Source organism: Mobula hypostoma, chromosome 13, assembly GCF_963921235.1.
Source record: "Mobula hypostoma chromosome 13, sMobHyp1.1, whole genome shotgun sequence".
Lineage (NCBI taxonomy): Eukaryota > Metazoa > Chordata > Chondrichthyes > Myliobatiformes > Myliobatidae > Mobula > Mobula hypostoma.
The window spans coordinates 75,031,265-75,050,848 of NC_086109.1; the positions used below are offsets into that span (position 1 = coordinate 75,031,265).

The 19,584-nt window shown below is 42.5% G+C and overlaps 1 protein-coding gene across 8 annotated transcripts in view; it reads left to right on the forward strand.

Moving 5' to 3' along the window:
• The window catches only part of LOC134355682 (WD repeat-containing protein 72-like), a 366,748-nt gene that overhangs the window by 37,621 nt on the left and 309,543 nt on the right, over positions 1–19,584 (forward strand). For 7 of the 8 annotated variants that reach the window (XM_063065955.1, XM_063065962.1, XM_063065960.1 and 4 more), the window contains exon 2: positions 14,941–15,106. In XM_063065955.1, coding sequence (XP_062922025.1) covers positions 14,954–15,106 — 153 coding nt within the window. In that variant the 5' untranslated portion in view covers positions 14,941–14,953. Of the gene's footprint in view, positions 1–9,128; positions 9,220–14,940; positions 15,107–19,584 lie in introns of those variants that run through there. The other variant, XM_063065957.1, reaches the window with a different exon arrangement.

Below are 19,584 nucleotides of genomic sequence, written 5' to 3' on the forward strand. Positions count from 1 at the left end.
AACTTGCCCTTCCCCAGTTAAAAATTTTCCTGTCCTCTCTGATTCTATCCTTTTCCATGATAATGCTAAAGGCCAGGGAGCGGTGGTCACTGTCCCCCAGATGCTCACCCACTGAGGGATCTGTGACCTGGCCCGGTTCATTACCTAGTACTAGATCTAGTATGGCATTCCCCCTGGTCGGCCTGTCCACATACTATGACAGGAATCCGTCCTGGACACACTTAACATCTAAACCCTTGGAACTAATCAGGTGCCAATCAATATTAGGGAAGTTAAAGTAACCCATGATAACAACCCTGTTATTTTTGCACCTTTCCAAAATCTGCCTCCCAATCTGCTCCTCTGTATCTCTGCTGCTACCAGGGGGCCTATAGAACATGCCCAATAGAGTAACTGCTCCCTTCCTGTTCCTAACTTCCACCCATACTGACTCAAAAGAGGATCTTGCTACATTACCCACTTACCCACCCGTTCTGTAGCTGTAATAGCATCCCTGACACCCCTCCTCCCCTCCCCTCCATCCCTTTTAAAGCACTGAAATCCAGGAATATTGAGAATCCATTCCTGCCCTGGTGCCAACCAAGTCTCTGTAATGGCCACTACATCATAATTCCATGTATGTATCCAAGCTCTCAGTTCATCACCTTTGTTCCTGATGCTTCTTGCATTGAGGTACACACACTTCAGCCCTCTACCTTACTACCTTTACACAGTTTATTCTGCTTCCCTTTCCTCAAAGCCTCTCTATATGTTAGATCTGGCTTTACTCCATGCACTTCTTTCATTGCTCTATCGCTCTGGGTCCTATCCCCCTTGCAAATTAGTTTAAGCCCTCCCGAACCATGCTAGCAAACTTACCTGCAAGGATATTGCTCCCCCTCGAGTTCAGGTGCAACCCATCCAATCTGTACAAGTCCCACCTTCCCCAGAAGAGATCCCAATGGTCCAAAAATCTAAAACCCTGCTCCCTGCACCAAATCCTCAGCCACGCATTCAACTGCCATCTCCTCCAATTCTTACAATCACTGTCACGTAGCACTGGCAGCAATCCTGAGAACGCCACCCTTGAGGTCCTGTTCTTCAGCCTTCAGCCTAGTTCCCGAAACTCACACTTCAGGACCTCATCCCTCTTCCTGCCTATCCTGAGACGAGTGACTTGAAAACTAGAAGTGTAGCAGAGATGGCTTAAAGGAGGTGCAAAATTATATTAGCAAGGGGAAGCTGTGTTTCTTTTAGTCAATGAATCCTTAGCTTAAGATCAATGTTAGAATTGCTAATAAAGAGGTTAGATGTGATTGCTTTTCAATATGAGGGGATATCAAGGCATTGTATAACAAATTAATCCAAGACTAGCTTTTTACTCTCAAGGTGTGGTCAAATCTGCCCATTTTAACAGAAAAGGAGTCCTGTGAGATTCCTTACGTAAACTATTTTTCCACTTGTGTCCACCATTTTTGGTTCCTTCTCAGACCCATTCTTCCAGTCAACCTCTTGGCCATCAAGCTCAGTAGTGATTTACCAAGATGTTGCCAAGGCTCAGTGCCATAGTGAAATGATGGGTTAAGGCTGACATTGTTTTCTTTGTGCAAAAGGAGATTGAATTGAAGTGTATTGTTCTGTATTTAATATTTCAATAATATTTGAGTAATCTTGTATCTAAATTGGTTAGTTAAGTGTTCTTGTTTGTTTAAACAATTAATTATGAGTTATATGTAAAAATACATTAATTGTATACATTATCAGGCTACAAAACATAACATGTATAAAATTATAAAAAGAACTAGATAGGGTAAACAGAAACCAGCAGTTTCTCTTAGCACATGGGCACATCAATTTAAGTAGAAAGATCAGAAGAAGTTTGAAAAATATTAATTCAGTCAGTGAATGGAGACGATTTTAATCTCAGTACTTGAAAGACCAATGAAGTCAAAAATCTAGAACTACTACTTTGTTCTCTGTACTTTCTGAAATAGCCTCAGTGGACCTTCGACTGGGTTATAAAGACCTACTTGACCTTGGACTAATTCTGCTGCTTTGTGGCAAATGAATAGTAAACAACAATGCCAGCAGGTGTTTTGGAAAATGATCAGTTTTTACTTGGGAACTGCCAATATTTAAAATTTTTCTTTAGAATCAGATGAAGCTCACGTTGTTGCTCCATTTGTGAATCTGGCTACATTGCAATTGCTAGAGGGCAATGGACATTCATTAAGTGATTCACCAGTCTGTTCCATCCTGAGCTGGATATCTCTCTTTTCCTTTGGCCATCTGCACTCAGTTGCCACTTTATTAGGTGTAGAAGTGGAACCCAGTCCGGTGTTCTGTTGCTGCTGTAACCCATCCACTTCAAGGTGTGATGTGTTGTGTGTTCTTCTGCACAGCACTGTTGTAATGCATGATTATCTGAGTTACTGTTACCTTCTTGTTAGCTTGAACCAGTCTGTCCATTTTGCCCAAAGAACAGCCACTCACTGGATGCTTTTTCTTGTTCTTCGCACCATGCTTTGTAAACTCTAGAAACTGTTGTGTGGACATTCCAGGAGATCACCAGTTTTGAGATACTCAAACCACCCTGTCTGACGCCAACAATCATTCCATGGTCAAATTCACTTAGATCACATTTCTTCCCCATTCTGATGTTTGGTCTGAATGACAAGTGAACCTCTTGACCATGTCTGCATGTGTTTATGCATTGAATTGCTGCCACAGATTAGATATTTGCATTAATGAGCAAGTGTACAGGTGTACCTAACAAAGTGATCAAAGAGTATAAGTTATAATTGTCAAATTTGAGCACTCTCATGCGTGGTTGGTTGAAACCAGGTTAACACTTCAATGGCAAGGGATGACTCTAGGGTAAAGATGCAGTTGAATCTTGATGATTGATTACATTGAGGGGCTCGATTTCTTACATTTGTGACTATGCACAATATATTGTTTAAGGCAATTATTATTTGTGTGAAAAGGAGAGTAATTTACAATGTGTGTGCACTCCCAGGTGTAGTTTGTCACAGATGTACTTTTAATGCTGTGAATGCAGTTTTGTCCTGCAGTAAAAAACAACAATATTTCACATAAAGCTACAACTCCCTGGGGTCTGGTAGGACTTGTGTGTGGTATTTCAACATCAGGTACAGAACTGTGCAGAAGTCTTAGGCATTTATACATACACACTGCCTATTAAACGCATTCACAAGATCACAAGATCGCAAGACAAAGAAGCAGAAGTAGGCCATTCGGCCCATCGAGTCTGCTCCGCAGCTCCCCCATGAGCTAAACTATTCACCCATCTAGTTCCAATTTCCGGCTTTTTCCCCATATCCCTTGATACCCTGACTAATTACCTCCTTAAACACCTTCAATGATCGGGCCTCCACAGCCATATGTGGCAACGAATTCCACAAATCCACGAACCTCTGGCTAAAAAAATTTCTCCTCATCTCTGTTTTAACTGGGTACCCTCTAATTCTAAGACTATGGCCTCTTGTCCTGGACTCACCCACCAAGGGAAACAATCTTTCCACATCTACTCTGTCCAACCCTTTCAACATTCGAAATGTTTCTATGAGATCCCTTCTCATTCTTCTATACTCTAATGAATACAATCCAAGAGCCGACAGACGCTCCTCATATGTTAGCTCCTGCATTCCAGGAATCATCCTCGTACGTCTTCTCTGAACTCTCTCCAACATCAGTATATCCTTTCTAAGATAGGGGACCCAAAACTGCACACAGTATTCCAAATGAGGTCTCACTAATGCCCCATAGAGCCTCATCAACACCTCCTTACTCTTATACACTATTCCTCTTGAAATGAATGCCAACATAGCATTCGCTTTCCTTACCGCCAATCCAATTTGGTGGTTAACCTTTAGGGAATCCTGCACGAGGACCCCCAAGTCCCTTTGCACTTCCGATTTTTGAATTTTCTCCCCATCTAAATAATAATCTGCCCGATTATTTCTTCTTCCAAAATGTACAACCGTACATTTGTCAACGTTGTATCTCATCTGCCATTTCTTTGCCCACTCTCCTAAACTGACTAAGTCTCTCTGCAACCTTTCCGTTTCTTCAACATTTCCTGCTCCTCTGCCTATCTTGGTGTCATCCACAAACTTGGCCACAAAACCATTTAATCCATAATCCAAATCATCGATATACGTCGTAAAAAGAAGCGGCCCCAACACCGACCCCTGCAGAACACCACTAGTAACCGGCAACCAATCAGAATAGAATCCCTTTATTCCCACCCTTTGCTTTCTGCCTATCAGCCAATGCTCCACCCATTTCAATATCTTTCCTGTAATTCCATGGGCTCTCACCTTATTAAGCAGCCTCATATGCGGCACCTTATCGAAGGCGTTTTGAAAATCCAAATACACAACATCCACAGCCTCTCCCTTGTCAATCTTATTCGAGATTACCTCAAAAAATTCCAATAAGTTGGTAAGGCAGGATCTTCCCTTCATGAAACCATGCTGGCTTCGGCCTATCTTGTCATGCACCTCGAGGTATTTCATAACCTCGAATTAAAGTGCTTGGAAGTTTGCATGTTTTATTGTTTTACAACATTGAATCACAATGGATTTAATTTGGCTTTTTTTGACTGTGATCAACAGAAAATGATGCTTTTGTGTCAAAGTAAAGACAGATCTCTACAAAGTGATCTGAATTAATTGCAAATATAAAACACAAAATAATTGATTGTATAAGTATTCACCCCCTAATACGTATTGTGTTGTATTGCATTGTATTTATTTTATTTCTTACATCCAAGGGAGTAAAGATCTTTATGTTGTGTCTCTGTTGCAATGTACCAACGACAAAGAGGGGAAATGTGGGAGGATATTGCCCAAACACCACAATCAGATCATTGTACAGTCAGATAAGCAATCAGATCAATGTGTATTGATAAATCTGATGGCCTGGTGAAAGAAGATGACCTGCAACCTGTTGGTGCTGACCTTAATGCTGTGGTACCATTTGTCAGACGGAAGCAGCTGAACCAATTGGTGGTTGGGGTGGCTGGAGACCCTGATGATCCTCTGGGCCCTTCTTACGCACCTGCTGCTGTAAGTATCCTGAATAGTGGAAAGTTTACATCCACAGATGCACTGGGCTATCTGCACCACTCTCTTCAGTGTCCTGCAATTGAGGGTAGTGCAGTTCCCATTCCAGGCGATGACAACAGTCAGTCAGGATGCTCTCGATGGTCCTCCTGTAGAAAGTCCTGAGGATCTGGGGACTGATGCTGAATTTCTTCAGCTGTCTGAGGTGAAAGTGGTGTTGTTGCACTTTTTTGTACAGTCCAAATGAGGTCCTCAGTGATGTGTACACTGAGGAATTTGAAACTACTCACCCTCTCAACTACCGTCCCATTGATTTCAATAGAGGCTAGCCTGTCTCTGATTCTCCTGTAATCCACAATCAACTCCTTTTTTTTGACATTGAGGGAGAGGTTGCTTTCTTGGCATCACTGTGTCAGGGCATTGATTTCTCCTCTGCCGGCTGTCTCATCATTTTTGAAAATAAGGCTCATTAATGTCATGTCATCTGCAAATTTGATTAACAGATTGGAGCTGTAGGTGGCAACACAGCCATGGGTGTATAGGGAGTAGAGGAGGGGACTCAGGACACAGCCCTGGGGGACTCTTGTGGGACCTGTGTTGGGGGTCAGAGGGGCAGAGGTGATGGAACCCATCCTTAAATCTCCCTAGAGCAGACCATCCTCAAAAACTGAGTGACCATGCAAGTGAAGGAAGTCACCAAGAGACCTATGATAACTCTAGAGAAGTCACAAGCTTCAGTGGCTGGGATGGGAGAGACTGCACATACAACAACTGTTGCCTGGGTACTTCACTAATCACAACTTCGTGGGAGAGTGGCAAAGAGAAAGTCACTGTTGATAAAAACTCACATGAAATTTCAGCTAGAGTTAGCCAGAAGGTATATGGGAGACTCTGAAGTCAGCTGGAAAAAGGTTTTGTGGTTTGATTAAACTAAAATTGAGCTTTTTGGCCATCAGACTAAATGCTATGTTTGGTGTAAGCCAGATACCACACATCATCAAAAACACACTATCCCTCCCATGAACCATGGTGGTGGCTGCATCATGCCGTGGGTATGTTTCACTGCAGCAAGCCCTGGAAGGCTTGTGTAGGAAGAGGGTAAAATGAATGCAGCAAAATGCAAGGAATTTCTGGAGGAAAACCTGATGCAGTCTGCAAGAGAACTGTGACTTGGGAGACAATACTGTATGTTTTCCAGCAAGACAATGACCCCAAACATAAAACCAAAGCTACTCAGGAATGGTTAAAAAACAACAAAGTTAATGTCCTGGAGTGGCCAAGTCGGAGTCCAGACCTCAATTCAATTGAGAATATGTGTCTGGATATGAAAAGATCTATTCACTCATGATCCTCATGCAATCTAACAGAGCTTGAGCAGTTTTGTGAAGAATAGGGAAAATTGTAGTGTTCAGATGTTCAAACCTGATGGAGACTTATTCACAGAAGTTCAAGGCTGTAACTGGGGCCAAAAGTGCACCTACTAAATACTGACTTGAAGGAAGTGAATACTTACGCAATCAATTATTTTGTGTTTTATATTTGTAATTAATTTAGATCACTTTGTAAAGATCTGTTTTCACTTTAACATGAAAGCATCTTTTTACTGTTGATCAGTGTCAGAAAAAGTCAAATTAAATCCACTGTGATTCAATGTCGTAAATCAATAAAACATGAAAACTTCCAGGGTGGGGAGGGGAGGTCAATACTTCTGTATGTATGTATCTAGGGCTCCTGATGAAGGATCTTGGCCCAAAATGTTGACTGTTTACTCTTTTCCATCGATGCTGCCAGGCCTGCTGAGTTCCTTCAGCATTTTGTGTGTGTTGCTTAGATTTCCAATATCTGTAGATTTTCTGTTGTTTGTGAGGGCTCCTTAGACTTTTGCACAGTACTGTACCACTTCATTAATTATTGCAGCGTGTACTTAAATATCCTGTCTACGGCTTCTCTAATTCTTACCTGTCAATTTATGAGATTGGCAGATTGAACAACAATCTAATGGAGAACTGGGCAGGCCGAGAAAAATCTGTTAGGGGGGAAAAGAACTGTTAACATTGTGGGCCTAAATCCTGCATTGGGTCTGGACAATTCTTCCCTCTCCCCACAACTTCCCCAATGCCTCTCCCCCACAGATGATTCTTGACCCACTGAATTCCCCCAACAGATTAATTTTGCTTCAAATTCCAACATCTGCAGTCTCTTATGCCACCATTGTCATAATGAACAACTGGTTAGAGCAATGGCTCCCGTACTTTATTGGGTTACTGCTCCCTTGGCCCCCAGACCATACTCGCAGTGCATCCCTCTCCCTTCCTATCCAATACATAAAAACTATAAAGAATTTTGATTTACAATGTATAGTGAAGGAAAATAGGAACTGCAGATTCAAAGCAGTGACAAATAAATTGCAAAAGTTATTCAAATCGATCTAAAGCAACAAAATAAAATTATTTTTTATTTAGTTACAGTAAAATAATTTCATCAACAATTTTAGGGTGTACATTAGTTGTCCAACTATTCACTATTTCATTGCTTTTCACCTTTCAATGAGATGGATGGGCTTGGTGCAATGATATCAGCTTTCAACATCAGGCTGAATATCACCTAGGAGGAATCTCAAATCCCCATGTTCAGTAATTTGCAGTCTGTTTTGTCACTTTGAAAGAAGTTGGGTGACATCATTGAAACTGCACTCCACTAAATATGACATTGGAAAGACAATAAAGAAAATCTTGACTTTTCTCCACAGCGCAGGATAGCGCTGAGAGATTTCTTCCTGTAACCAAAAGTTCTGATATGATGAATCTGTGGTGAATCTGTGGAATTCTCTGCCACAGGAAGCTGTTGAGGCCAGTTCATTGGCTATATTTAAGAGGGAGTTAGATATGGCCCTTGTGGCTACGGCGGTCAGGGGGTATGGAGGGAAGGCTGGGGCGGGGTTCTGAGTTGGATGATCAGCCATGATCATAATAAATGGCGGTGCAGGCTCGAAGGGCCGAATGGCCTACTCCTGCACCTATTTTCTATGTTTCTATGTTTCTATGTGAATTATGCAGTGAATGGTAAAAATGTTAGGTACAGCTTTTTTCAAGAAAGTAATAACCCCGCTGTGGCGTCCTGTCACTGATGGTGCGTCATCTGTTGCAAAAACAACAATGTTGGTGAGCAGAATCTCCTTCTCTTTGAAAAGTTTTTCAACAACCAGAAATATTGACTCCCACCTCAGATCTGTTTCTCATCCCCTTGCAAATAACAACCCTTGAACCATGCTTTCACCCTTTATGAATCGAACATAGCGAAGAAGCGAAGATTTGTTGCCTGGCAAACTTGATTCATCCAACTGCAAAGCAAATTCTTTTGTGCTACAGTAAATATGTTGGGTAATGTGTCCTCCACATTCTCAGACATTTCATCTATTTGTCTTTGAACAGAGCTGCCACTGAGTGGAATCACTTTAATTATTTGGTCTGTTCACATTTACAAAACTATACTGAAAACCTCCCTTACTGCTGGCAGAATCAGTTCTTCTCCAGTTTTATAGGGTTTTCCAGATTTAGCGATAAGCAATAAAATGTAGTATAAAGCTGTTATGTGGGGGTTAGTTTAGTTGTCGGTCAAAAGCCCCTTCTATCATGCTGGTCTGTAGTGTTCTCGTGCAGTGTGTTGAAACTCTGACTAAACACCAAGTTAAACCGGAGCCAATGAAGGCAGAGTCGTAGTAAGGTTAACCATTTACCGTTCACTCTTCCATATTAACATCGTATGGTGAAAATTGTAGATAAAAAAATACAAACATATACAGCGTCTGTTTCATTTTGGAGACCACACGTGCTCTCTTCTTTTAGCGAGTGTCTCCAGTCTCCCCGAGTAGCGAGTGAGGGGGTTCCCGTCAAACCGCCACCGGGCCCAAACCCACCCCGCGTTTGAAATTGAAAAACTGACACGCGCGCCATCCGAACCGCCGCTTCCTTAACAGAAACCGTGTTAATATTTTTACTTCAAATACTTTCATAGGAACTTACAGCATTGCTCCTATAATGTTCCTTTGTGGGTAGACATGGAGCTCTTCACGGTCATGCTGCACGCATAGCACCTGCCTTTACATCTTCTCCAAACCGGAGGTTACACATAAGACGCAGTGAAACCGGAGGTAATGTGATCACATGCTGCGACATACCATAGACAATGAATTTACCTTTGTTATACTGTAACTTAATTATCAACCTTTAACTTTAACTAGAAAGTAGTTACAAACAAATCATTTAAAGTGTAGACCCAACAAAGTCAAATAAATGCCTTAAGGGCAACACAGGGTCATCGATAGGTTTGTTTAAAGGCTGCAGCATCTCTTTCCCATTGGTTGCCTTGTGTGCCACAGCACCAGTGTCTGCTTTCAGGCATCTCAGGGGTATAGGAATAGCGCATGCATAAGGGTTGGCCTCTTTCCTTCCCTTTGTTCCAGAGCTCACTTCACACTGAGGTCACGACCAATGCTGGAGAACTATTGGGAAAGCATACTCCAGACTGAGGGCAGTCCACCTTAGCTAAGCACCTGATTGTTGAATATTTAGTTTTGTAGTTTGTGTAAGTTGGGGGAGGGGACTTCGATGTTTGGTTGTATATTTTACTGTTTGTAAATAAATGATTAATATGCTTATTCATATTCAGTGGCTTCTGCCTCACTCACTAAGCCCTGCTTCCAAGTTACGTTTGACGATGCTTTGGCAGGGTTTGGCTGATTGAGAGGAAAATGAATATCTTTAGAAGGCTATTTAAGAGAGAGGACTGTCCGTATGAGCAGCGTTGAGTCCTGGCGAGGACTGACAACACTATGGGATTTGGGAGTCTTGACAAGCTACTGATGAGTCACGGGATGCCCCTAGATTGGTCAAACCAGTTAGATTTCCCTGGGGTTGAAACTGGACACCACATTGTGTCTATACTAACACACTAGGATTTCCCAGGAGAAAATATCATTGGAGGGATGCTTTCTAGCTGTTCCCAGTCATCGTACTGCACCGGCACAAAATGATCAGGGGTCTTGAGAATGAAGTGGAGGGGCTTGTGGTGGGAGATCCTATAATACATTCCTGATGATAGCATTCAAATTTGCACACCGAACCAACGTGTCAAATTGCTGGATTTGTATGAGGACTCCTAACTACAGTGCAGAAAGGGTTCCATTAATGTTGATTCCTTTTGATGACAAGGGAAAAGACCGTTGAGAGAAGTTACCCAGCTTCTCGGGTTTTGACGTTCTGTTTTGGGTGTTACCAGGACGGAGTAGACTATTCTAGCCAACCTTGACCCATAGTATGATAGCAGCCTTAAGGGACTTGGGCCTTAATAGCCCCCAGTGGAGTAGGTGCTTTAAGGACTGGTTTTTCCTGAGTACCATTTGTATAATTGGGAAGATCTGACTCTTAAAGGCATTTCCCCACTGATGGGGAAGGGAAAGAAGTGTTAGTGTAGCTGGTGTGATAAGCCTATGTACAAGTCAGTGGATATGGCAAGAGTGCGCAGGAGCAGTATTCTGGGATGACTGCGCCTATGCCAAATGGTACATTGAAAGTGGACACACCCTGGAAACTGAATGGTACTTACCGGTTATTCAGCACCTAGGTCTACCTGTGGCTTCCATGGTGTGGTGCACTGCTGCTGTCTGGGATGCGTGATGTCACACATCTACCACCCCAGTGCCTTGAATGAGCACCTAGCCCATGCTGGTCAGCATGGTAAGAGGACTATTATAGAGGAAGGAAGGTTTCGGATGATAGCCTTTCCCAGCATGGAGCCAGACTGCCCTGGGAACTGATATCAATGGCCTTAGAAGGCCTGTTTGCAAAGAAAGATTGCAGTTGTGCTGTTGTCCAGAACGAGGGGTCACAGTTTGAGGATAAAGGGGAAGCCTTTTAGGACCGCGATGAGGAAAAACTTCTTCACACAGAGAGTGGTGAATCTATGGAATTCTCTGCCACAGGAAACAGTTGAGGCCAGTTCATTGGCTATATTTAAGAGGGAGTTAGATATGGCCCTTGTGGCTACGGGGATCAGGGGGTATGGAGGGAAGGCTGGTGCAGGGTTCTGAGTTGGATGATCAGCCATGATCATAATAAATGGCGGTGCAGGCTCGAAGGACTGAATGGCCTACTCCTGCACCTATTTTCTATGTTTCTATGTTTCTATGTTATTGGTGAAAGATGCTACACCTACATTCCTGATGAGTCAGGGAATGTCACTCACCTGGCTGATTACACCTGCGTCAGTGGTCAGGCTTAGGTGGGGGCCCAGCTCATTGGGTATTACACTTTGGGCGAAGCCTGATGGGCTACAGTAGTGTAATGGAGGGTGACTATTGGGTTTACGGTACTGCATATTGTACTTTTGTGTTTTATATGTAACTTTGTGGGATGTTCACAAGTGCCATACTAGTTTGATGGTCAAATTGTTACAGTGTTGCATCTTTTGAGGGGTAGCATGTCATGTAGGAGTTAATTTTCTGGTTGGTCGAAAGTTACTTCTGTCATGCCGGTCATCGATTGGCCCGTTTGAAGTATGCCGCAGCTCTTTCTATTTGGTTGCCTCGTGTGCCACAGCACTGGTGTCTGGTTCAGGCGCCTTAGGGGTGTAAGAATAGCATGTATGGGAGGCTTGGCCTCTTTCTGTTTGTTCTCAGGGTGCACTTCACACTGAGGTCATGACCAATGCTGAAGAACTATTGGGAAAGCATATTCCAGAATGAGGGGAGTTCATGCACACTCTTAGCTAAGTATTGAATATTTCATTTTGTAATTTGTGTAACTTGGGGACAGAGGTTTGGTTGAATTTCTTTACTGTTTGTAAATAACTGATTAATGTGCTTACTCATAATCAATGTCTTCTGTCTCACTCACCAAACCCGTGAATCTGCTTCCACGTTACAGAAAATTATCACTGTTTTGTTGTGAAGTGCTGGCAGACATATTTTGTAGTGATTTTCATTTTTGAAAAGTTTCACGAAGTGACGGAAAATTAGCCAAGTTCTTGTTTGCTTTATCAGAGTGTATTCTCTTTAAGGAGCCTGGACAGTTTCATTGCCTCATTTGGAAAAACTTCACACAACAGGCACATTGTTTGCTGCCGGTATAAATCCATATTTCAGATACTCCACACTATACCGTCTACACTTCTTTTTCATTTGGCCTACTTCTGGCATCTTCATTATGGATTAGCGACCATGGTCAATTGCCAATTGTTTGTCCAACCTCAAGTGCTGCAATCAATAAAGGGGAAAGTTATCATCGTCATCATAGCTCAGGCAAAACCTGCCTCTCTGCCTGAAGGTACATTAAGTGGGGCTGTGATATCTCATTTGGGCCATGGGCTAGGGAAATGTGGTCAAAGTAATTCAAAGGGGGTAAATTCTGAACTTTACCCCATTGAACACCACGCCCTAATTTACAGGAATTGCATCACTGTGTGAGTAGAGTATGGGAATTGTACTAGCTAATGCTGTACTACAGTAGAGAATGACAATAGTGAGTGAGCCAGGCCCAGAAGTGACACGATTTCTTCAGTCCAGTTTTCTCATGATATACCAAATACAGAAGTGTCACATTGCTTTTCAACAACTATATTGCACTTCAAGCAAAGTCTAAGAGAACGATGGGTAAGGAAGAGTTGACGTGATTACGTGAACATGGTAATCAATTGGGTGGTACAGAGGATCAAATGGTTATAATAAGAAATTAATTTACTAAACTAATTCTGCAATCCCTCAGTTGTCTCCCATTGCTACCAAGCATGCCCCCCACCACCCCCTTTTGCTTTATCGCACTCTTACAAAGAATCACCGTCACCAGTGGGGGTGATACTGCCCACTTTGGTCAATTCTTATGACCTCAAATACTGGGTTAGAGGTTATAAGAGTTGACTTAAAATTGCATTATCACCTGATTGTGATTTCATCTGAGTGAGAAATACTGATCTGTGATAGAGAGGTGTTAAAAAAGACTTGTCAAAGGCTTGTTAGCCTCATGATAGCCAAAAATGTGTTTGGAAGGCATTTTCTCTGCAGGTGCATTCTTGTCTATTGAGACAGCTTTTGAACCAAGCTATGGCTTTCCAGCAGACCTGCCAGTAAATGGAAAAAAGGGCCACGAAAGTCTACACTGGCTGGAAACATGTTGGCGAGTAAACGCTTTCTGGGAGCACCCCATGCCGCAGAGTTCTTCCGCACTCCAGCTTCTCCACCTTGCATATTCTATCCTCTGTTCACAGTACCTTTGTTAAGCGAGTGGGAGAACACATACTCATCATGGGAATGGCTCACAGGTTTCAGGTTTGGGCAGGACTGGATTGGCTTCTGTCAGTGGGAAATCAGCAGTTAAATTGCAGATTGCAGCAGCAGGTGGAATATCACTACTGGTTGCTGGAAGCAGAGTTCAAACATATGATTTTGAGCATTACAGGACCCAAGGAAAAGTGAATGCAAGGAATAAGTTGTTTTCACTCATTTCCCAGTGATAGATTCCATGTCCTTGCCTTCAGCTTAAGTTGAAGTTGCCCTCTTACACCCTGGTGAAGATGTGTTTCTGTGTCAGTGCCTATAGAGAATTATAGCCATTCAAAGATTCAAGTTTATTTATTGTGTGTACATCGAAACATACAGTAAAATACATTGCTTGTGTTAACAACCAACACACCTGAGGGTGTGCTGGAGGCAGCCTGCAAGTGTTGCTGCACACTCCGGTGCCAACATATTTTACCTTGGCAGAACAACACAGAACACAACAAAATAACAACAGCAAAACAAGCCCTTTTCCCCTCTCCCACCAACACACGTGCAAAGTCCTCCAAGACAATGCCATGTGTTGAAACAGTGGAGTTTGCTCATTGCAGTAAATCACTGCTGTGGTCACTCCATTCATTAGTGTATCAAACTGATGGGGAAAAATGCCTTCCTGGCTTCTTCCCCCATCTTTTCAGTCCTGATGAAGGGTCTCGGCCCAAAACGTCATCTGCTTATTCCTCAGCTGCCTGACCTGCTGAGTTCTGCTAGCATTTTCTATGTCTTACTCTGGGTGGCTGGGTGGAGATATGTCGCTACCAAAGGAAGTGTAAGGCACTTCTTCCCTCCGCTAACCTGCAGGCCACCCTTGGGCAAGGTGTAGCCCCTGCTTAGCCCCCCATTTAGGGTCACGTGAAGCCATAGGAGCAGGGGGTGGGTGGTCGCATAAGCAGCTGGTGCATATCACAAGTCCTGGTTATGCAACCACTGATGCCAGGCGGACAATCTCTGAAGTGTATTCATAATGGCTGGGGTCACCTGTCTTGTAAAGGCACTGCCCAGAAGAAGGCAACAGCAAACTGCTTCTGTAGAATAATTTGCCAAGAACAATCACCATCAAAGACCATGATCACCCATGTCATACAACATAACACATAATGAACGACTCAGGAGAAAAATGATGAGCTTTGCACACAGAGCAGTAGGTGCCGGGTGGCACTCTGTGATTGGTTTTCCAAGAAATTCTTTACGTTCCACATTTGAACACTATAGGCCAGAATATTTTCATTGTCACATAACCATAACTACTTTTGCGCAGTGCTATACGTGGTGCAACCTATTAAAACATCAGAAATGTGTCTTCCAGAATGTGTATAGTGTAGGTGCTGCTCAGCTATTTATATGCATTTGTGGTGATAGGTTATGTGACAATGAAAATATTCTGGCCTATAGTGTTCAAATGTGGAATGTAAAGAATTTATTGGAAAACCAATCTCAGAGTGTATATAGTTAGAGTATGTAGGACTTTTGCACAGAAATGTATATCAAGAATATAAGAATTGAAATACAGGGAATATATTGACAATTTTATATCATTTTCAGGAGTTTGCTCACCATGAAGAGCATTGTGCAGCCGATCGCGTTGTGGGGAAAGAAAGCACCGTCTCATTCCATCTGTGCTCTAATGCTCACTGATGACCAGGGGACTATAGTGACGGGAAGTTGGGAGGGACAGATTTGCCTCTGGAACCTGTCACCTGATTTCAAGGTTAGTATTTTGCATGAATACTTCTCAGGTAATGATTGCTCATTACGTCTGCTTGCGAATGTACACATTTTTCTTGAAAATGTTTGATTTATTCATTTGCTTTGTACAAGTTACAGAGAGAGAGAGAGAATAAAAAACACGAGAGGGAGGCACACATGGCTTTGTGTTTTATATTTTGAATTGAAAATAAATTACATTTATGAGGCATAAAAGCTCATAAATTAATGGTTCTGGATGAAAAAGGCTACTATTATACACAGGCTTTGTATAAAACTATGCAATTTCCCTCTTTATAGAAAAGGCATTGAAATAATTTTAAATGACCTGCAGGTACATTATGTTGGCGGGGCTGAAATGTCAGTGAAATGCTGATCAGCAATCTATGACTATTATTGATTGCAGTGGTGGTCTGACAGCTGCCCATTGCAAAAGAAGGAAAACATTCTTCAATTTAAGGTTTCTTCTACGTTTGTAGTTTCTTGAAGCGATTTAATAAGAAAGAGGGGAATTGCATTGTAACATCTATGCCTGTGTAGCAATGAGTCAACACGATGGCACAGTAGCATAGTGGTTAGCACAACCCTTTACAGTACCAATGACCCAGGTTCAATTCCCGCTGTTGCTTGTAAGGAGTTTGTACGTTCCTCTCGTGACCACGTGGGTTGCCACCAGCTGCTCTGGTTTTCTCCCACAATCCAAAGACATACCAGTTGATAGGTTAATTAGTCACTGTAAATCGTCCCGTGATGAGGCGAGGGTTAAATCAAGGGGTTGCTGGATGGCATGGCTCGAAGGGCTGGAAGAACCTATTCCGTGCTGTATTTCGATATTAAAAAAGTAAGTTCTAGAAGATATATAAACAAAGATGTTTCAGAACAATATCATTTCAAAACTCATTCTCTCTAGTAGAAGCTATCAATGATTTGGATGACTAAATTGATGGCCTTTTGGCCAGGTTTACAAACAAATCAAAGATAGGTGGAAGGACAGGTAATGTTGAGGAAACAGGGAGTCTGTAGAAGATTGTGAGAAGAGGTGGCAGAAGGAACATGGTGCAGGGATGTTCAAAGTTCAAAGTAAGTTTATTATCAAAGTATCTATATGCCAGCATGTACAACCCTGAGATTAATTTTCTTGTGGGCATACTCAACAAATCTACAGAATAGTAACCATAACAAAATCAATAAATGTCCACTCAACTTGGACATTCATCCAGAATGTAGAAGGCAACAAACAGTACACAAAGAAAGAAATGATAATAATAAATAAATAAACAATAAGTGTCAAGAATATGAGATGAAATGTCCTTGAAAATGAGTCCATTGGTTGTCAGAACATTTCAATGATAGGGCATGTGAAGTTGAGTGAAGTTATTCCCTTTAGTTCAAGAGCCTGAGAGTTGAGGGGTAGTAACTGTTCCTGAACTTGGTGGGGTGAGTCTTGAGGCTCTGGTACCTTCTTCCTGATGGTAGCAGCGAGAAGAGACCATGTCCTGGGTGGTGGAGGTCCCTGATGATGGATGCTGCTTTCTTGCGACAGTGTGCTCACTGGGTGGAAGGGATTTACTTGTGGTGGACTGGGCTGTATGCAGTACTTTTTGTAAGATTTTCCATTCAAGGGCATCGGTGTTTCCATACCAGGCTGTGATGCAGCCAGTCAATATACTCTCCACATCTCTAGAAATTTGTCCAAGTTGTAGCTATCATGACTAATCTCCACAGAGTTCTACAGATGTATAGATGATGCTATACTTTCTTCGTAATTGCACTTAAGTCCTGGACCCAGGACAGGTCCTCTGAAATAATAACACAGAGAAATTTAAAGTTGCTGACTCTCTCCACCTTTGATTCTTTGATGAGAACTGGCTCATGGACCTCTGGTTTCCTTCTCCTGAAGTCGATCATCAGCACCTTGGTAGAAGCAGTACAGGTGTGGACTAATTTCTAAATGGGGAGAAAATTAAAAAATCAGAGGTGCAAATGGACTTGGATGACCTTGTGTGGGATTCCTTAAAGGTTAACTTGCAGGTTGAGTCAGTGGGAAGTAAGGCAAATGCAATGTTAACATTCATTTAGAGAGGACGAGAATATGAGAGAAATGATATAATACTGAAGCTTTATGAGGCTTTGGTCAGAGCATACTTGGTGCATTTTGAGCAGTTTTGGGCCTCTTGTCTAAGAAAAGATGTGCTGGCATTGGAGAGAGTCCAGAGGAGGTTCCCAAGAATGATTCTGGGAATGAAATGGTTAACATATGAGGAGCGTTTGATGGCTTTGGGCCTGTACTCGCTGGAGTTTCAAAGAATGGTGGAGGGGAAGTGAGATCTCACTGAAACCTTTTGAATATTGAAAGGCCTGGATAGAATAGATGTGGAGAGGGTGTTTCCTGTAGTTGGTGAGTCTAGGACCGGAGAGCACAGCCTCAGAATAGAGGGATGTTCATTGAGATCAGAGATGTGGAAGAATTTCTTCAGCCAGAGAGTAGTGAATCTGTGGTATTCCTTGCCCCAGACGGATGTGGAGGCCAAGTCATTGAGTATAATTAAAGGAGAGGTTGATAGGTTCTTAATTAGTCAGGGTGTCAAAAGTTATGGTCGGAAGGCAGAGAATGGGATTGAGAGGGAAAATAAATCAGCCATGATGGAATGGTGGGGAAGACACGATGGGTTGAATGGCCTAATTCTGCTCCTATGTCTTATGGTTTTGCGGTCTAAGCGATTGTGTGCTTGGCCCTTTGTGTTTGTTTTGAATACCCTGTAGTGGGCATGTGAGATCTTTGTTTTGCTTTATAACAATTAACTCATTTGTTTTGCTTTGATAATAATATTGTCTGGTGGCAGTGTTATGCTGTGTTCATAACACTGGGGTATGTGTCATTAAAAGTAAACCCATAATAACAGGCGTGGCATTCCGGCTAATCTACTCCTCCAGCTGCGACTATTCACCATCAATCACTGAAATCACAGTGAGACCCCAGCATTCCCTTTCAATGATGACACAACAATTGTAGGCCGTATCTCGGGTAATGATGAGTTTGAAGGCTGAATGGCCTACTCCTGCACCTATTGGCTATTGTCACTGGCATTTCTCGCAACCCTGGAACATCTGTAAGGCTTACGTAAGGCTCCTTTTCAGTGACTACAGCTCTGCCTTTAATACCATCATTCCAAATAAACTGATTCCTAAGCTCCGGAACCTGGGCCTTAGCACTCAGATCTGCAGCTAAATCTTCAACTTCGTCACAGACAGGACTCAGGCTGTAAAAATAGGGGACAAGCTCTCCTCTACAATCACTCTGAGCACCAGTGCCCCACAAGATTGTGTACTCAGCCCCCTGCTGTACTCACTGTACACCCATGATTGTGTAGCCAAGTTTCCATCGAACTCAATATATAAGTTTGCTGATGACACAACAATTGTAGGCCGTATCTCAGGTAATGATGAGTTTGAGTACAGAGAGGAAATTAAGAACCTGGTGGCATAGTGCGAAGACAATAACCTATCCCTCAACGTCAGCAAGACGAAGGAATTGGTTGTTGACTTCAGAAGGAGTAGCGGACCGCACGACCCAATTTACATCGGTGGTGCACAAGTGGAACAGGTCAAAAGCTTTAAGCTCCTCGGGGTCAATATCACAAATGATCTGACTTGGTCCAATCAAGCAGAGTCCACTGTCATGAAGGCCCACCAGCACCTTTACTTCCTGAGAAAACAAAAGAAATTTGGCCTGTCCCCTAAAACCCTCACTAATTTTTATAGATGCACAGTAGAAAGCATTCTTCTAGGGTGCATCACAACCTGGTATGGAAGTTGTCCTGTCCATGATCGGAAGAAGCTGCTGAAGATTGTGAACACAGTCCAGCACATCACACAAACCAATCTTCTGTCCGTGGACTCACTTTACACCACACACTGTCAGAGCACTGCTGCCAGAATAATCAAGGACATGACCCACCCAGCCAACACACTTTTCGTCCCTCTTCCCTCCGGGAGAAGGCTCAGGAGCTTGAAGACTCGTATGGCCAGATTTGGAAACAGCTTCTTTCCAACTGTGATAAGACTGCTGAACAGATCCTGACCTGGATCTGGGCTGTACCCTCCAAATATCCGGACCTGTCTCTTGGTATTTTTTGCACTACCTTACTTTCCCTTTTCTATTTTCTATTTATGATTTATAATTTAAATTTTTAATATTTACTATCGATTTGTAATCCAGGGAGCGCAAAGTGCAGAATCAAATATCGCTGTGTTGATTGTACGCTCTAGTATCAATTATTTGGCGATAATGAAGTAATGTTACCGCCCATTTCTGGGCGAGAGGGAAATGGCAAACATCTTCAAGTCTCAGTCTTCTTGAATGATCCTTCAGAAGTTAGGTTTACTTTTTGTCACCAGCTAACTCCCATTCTTTTTCAAATAATACTTTCCATAATCTGAGCCCTGCAATTGGTTCAGACAAAAGGAAAACAATTTCAGTGT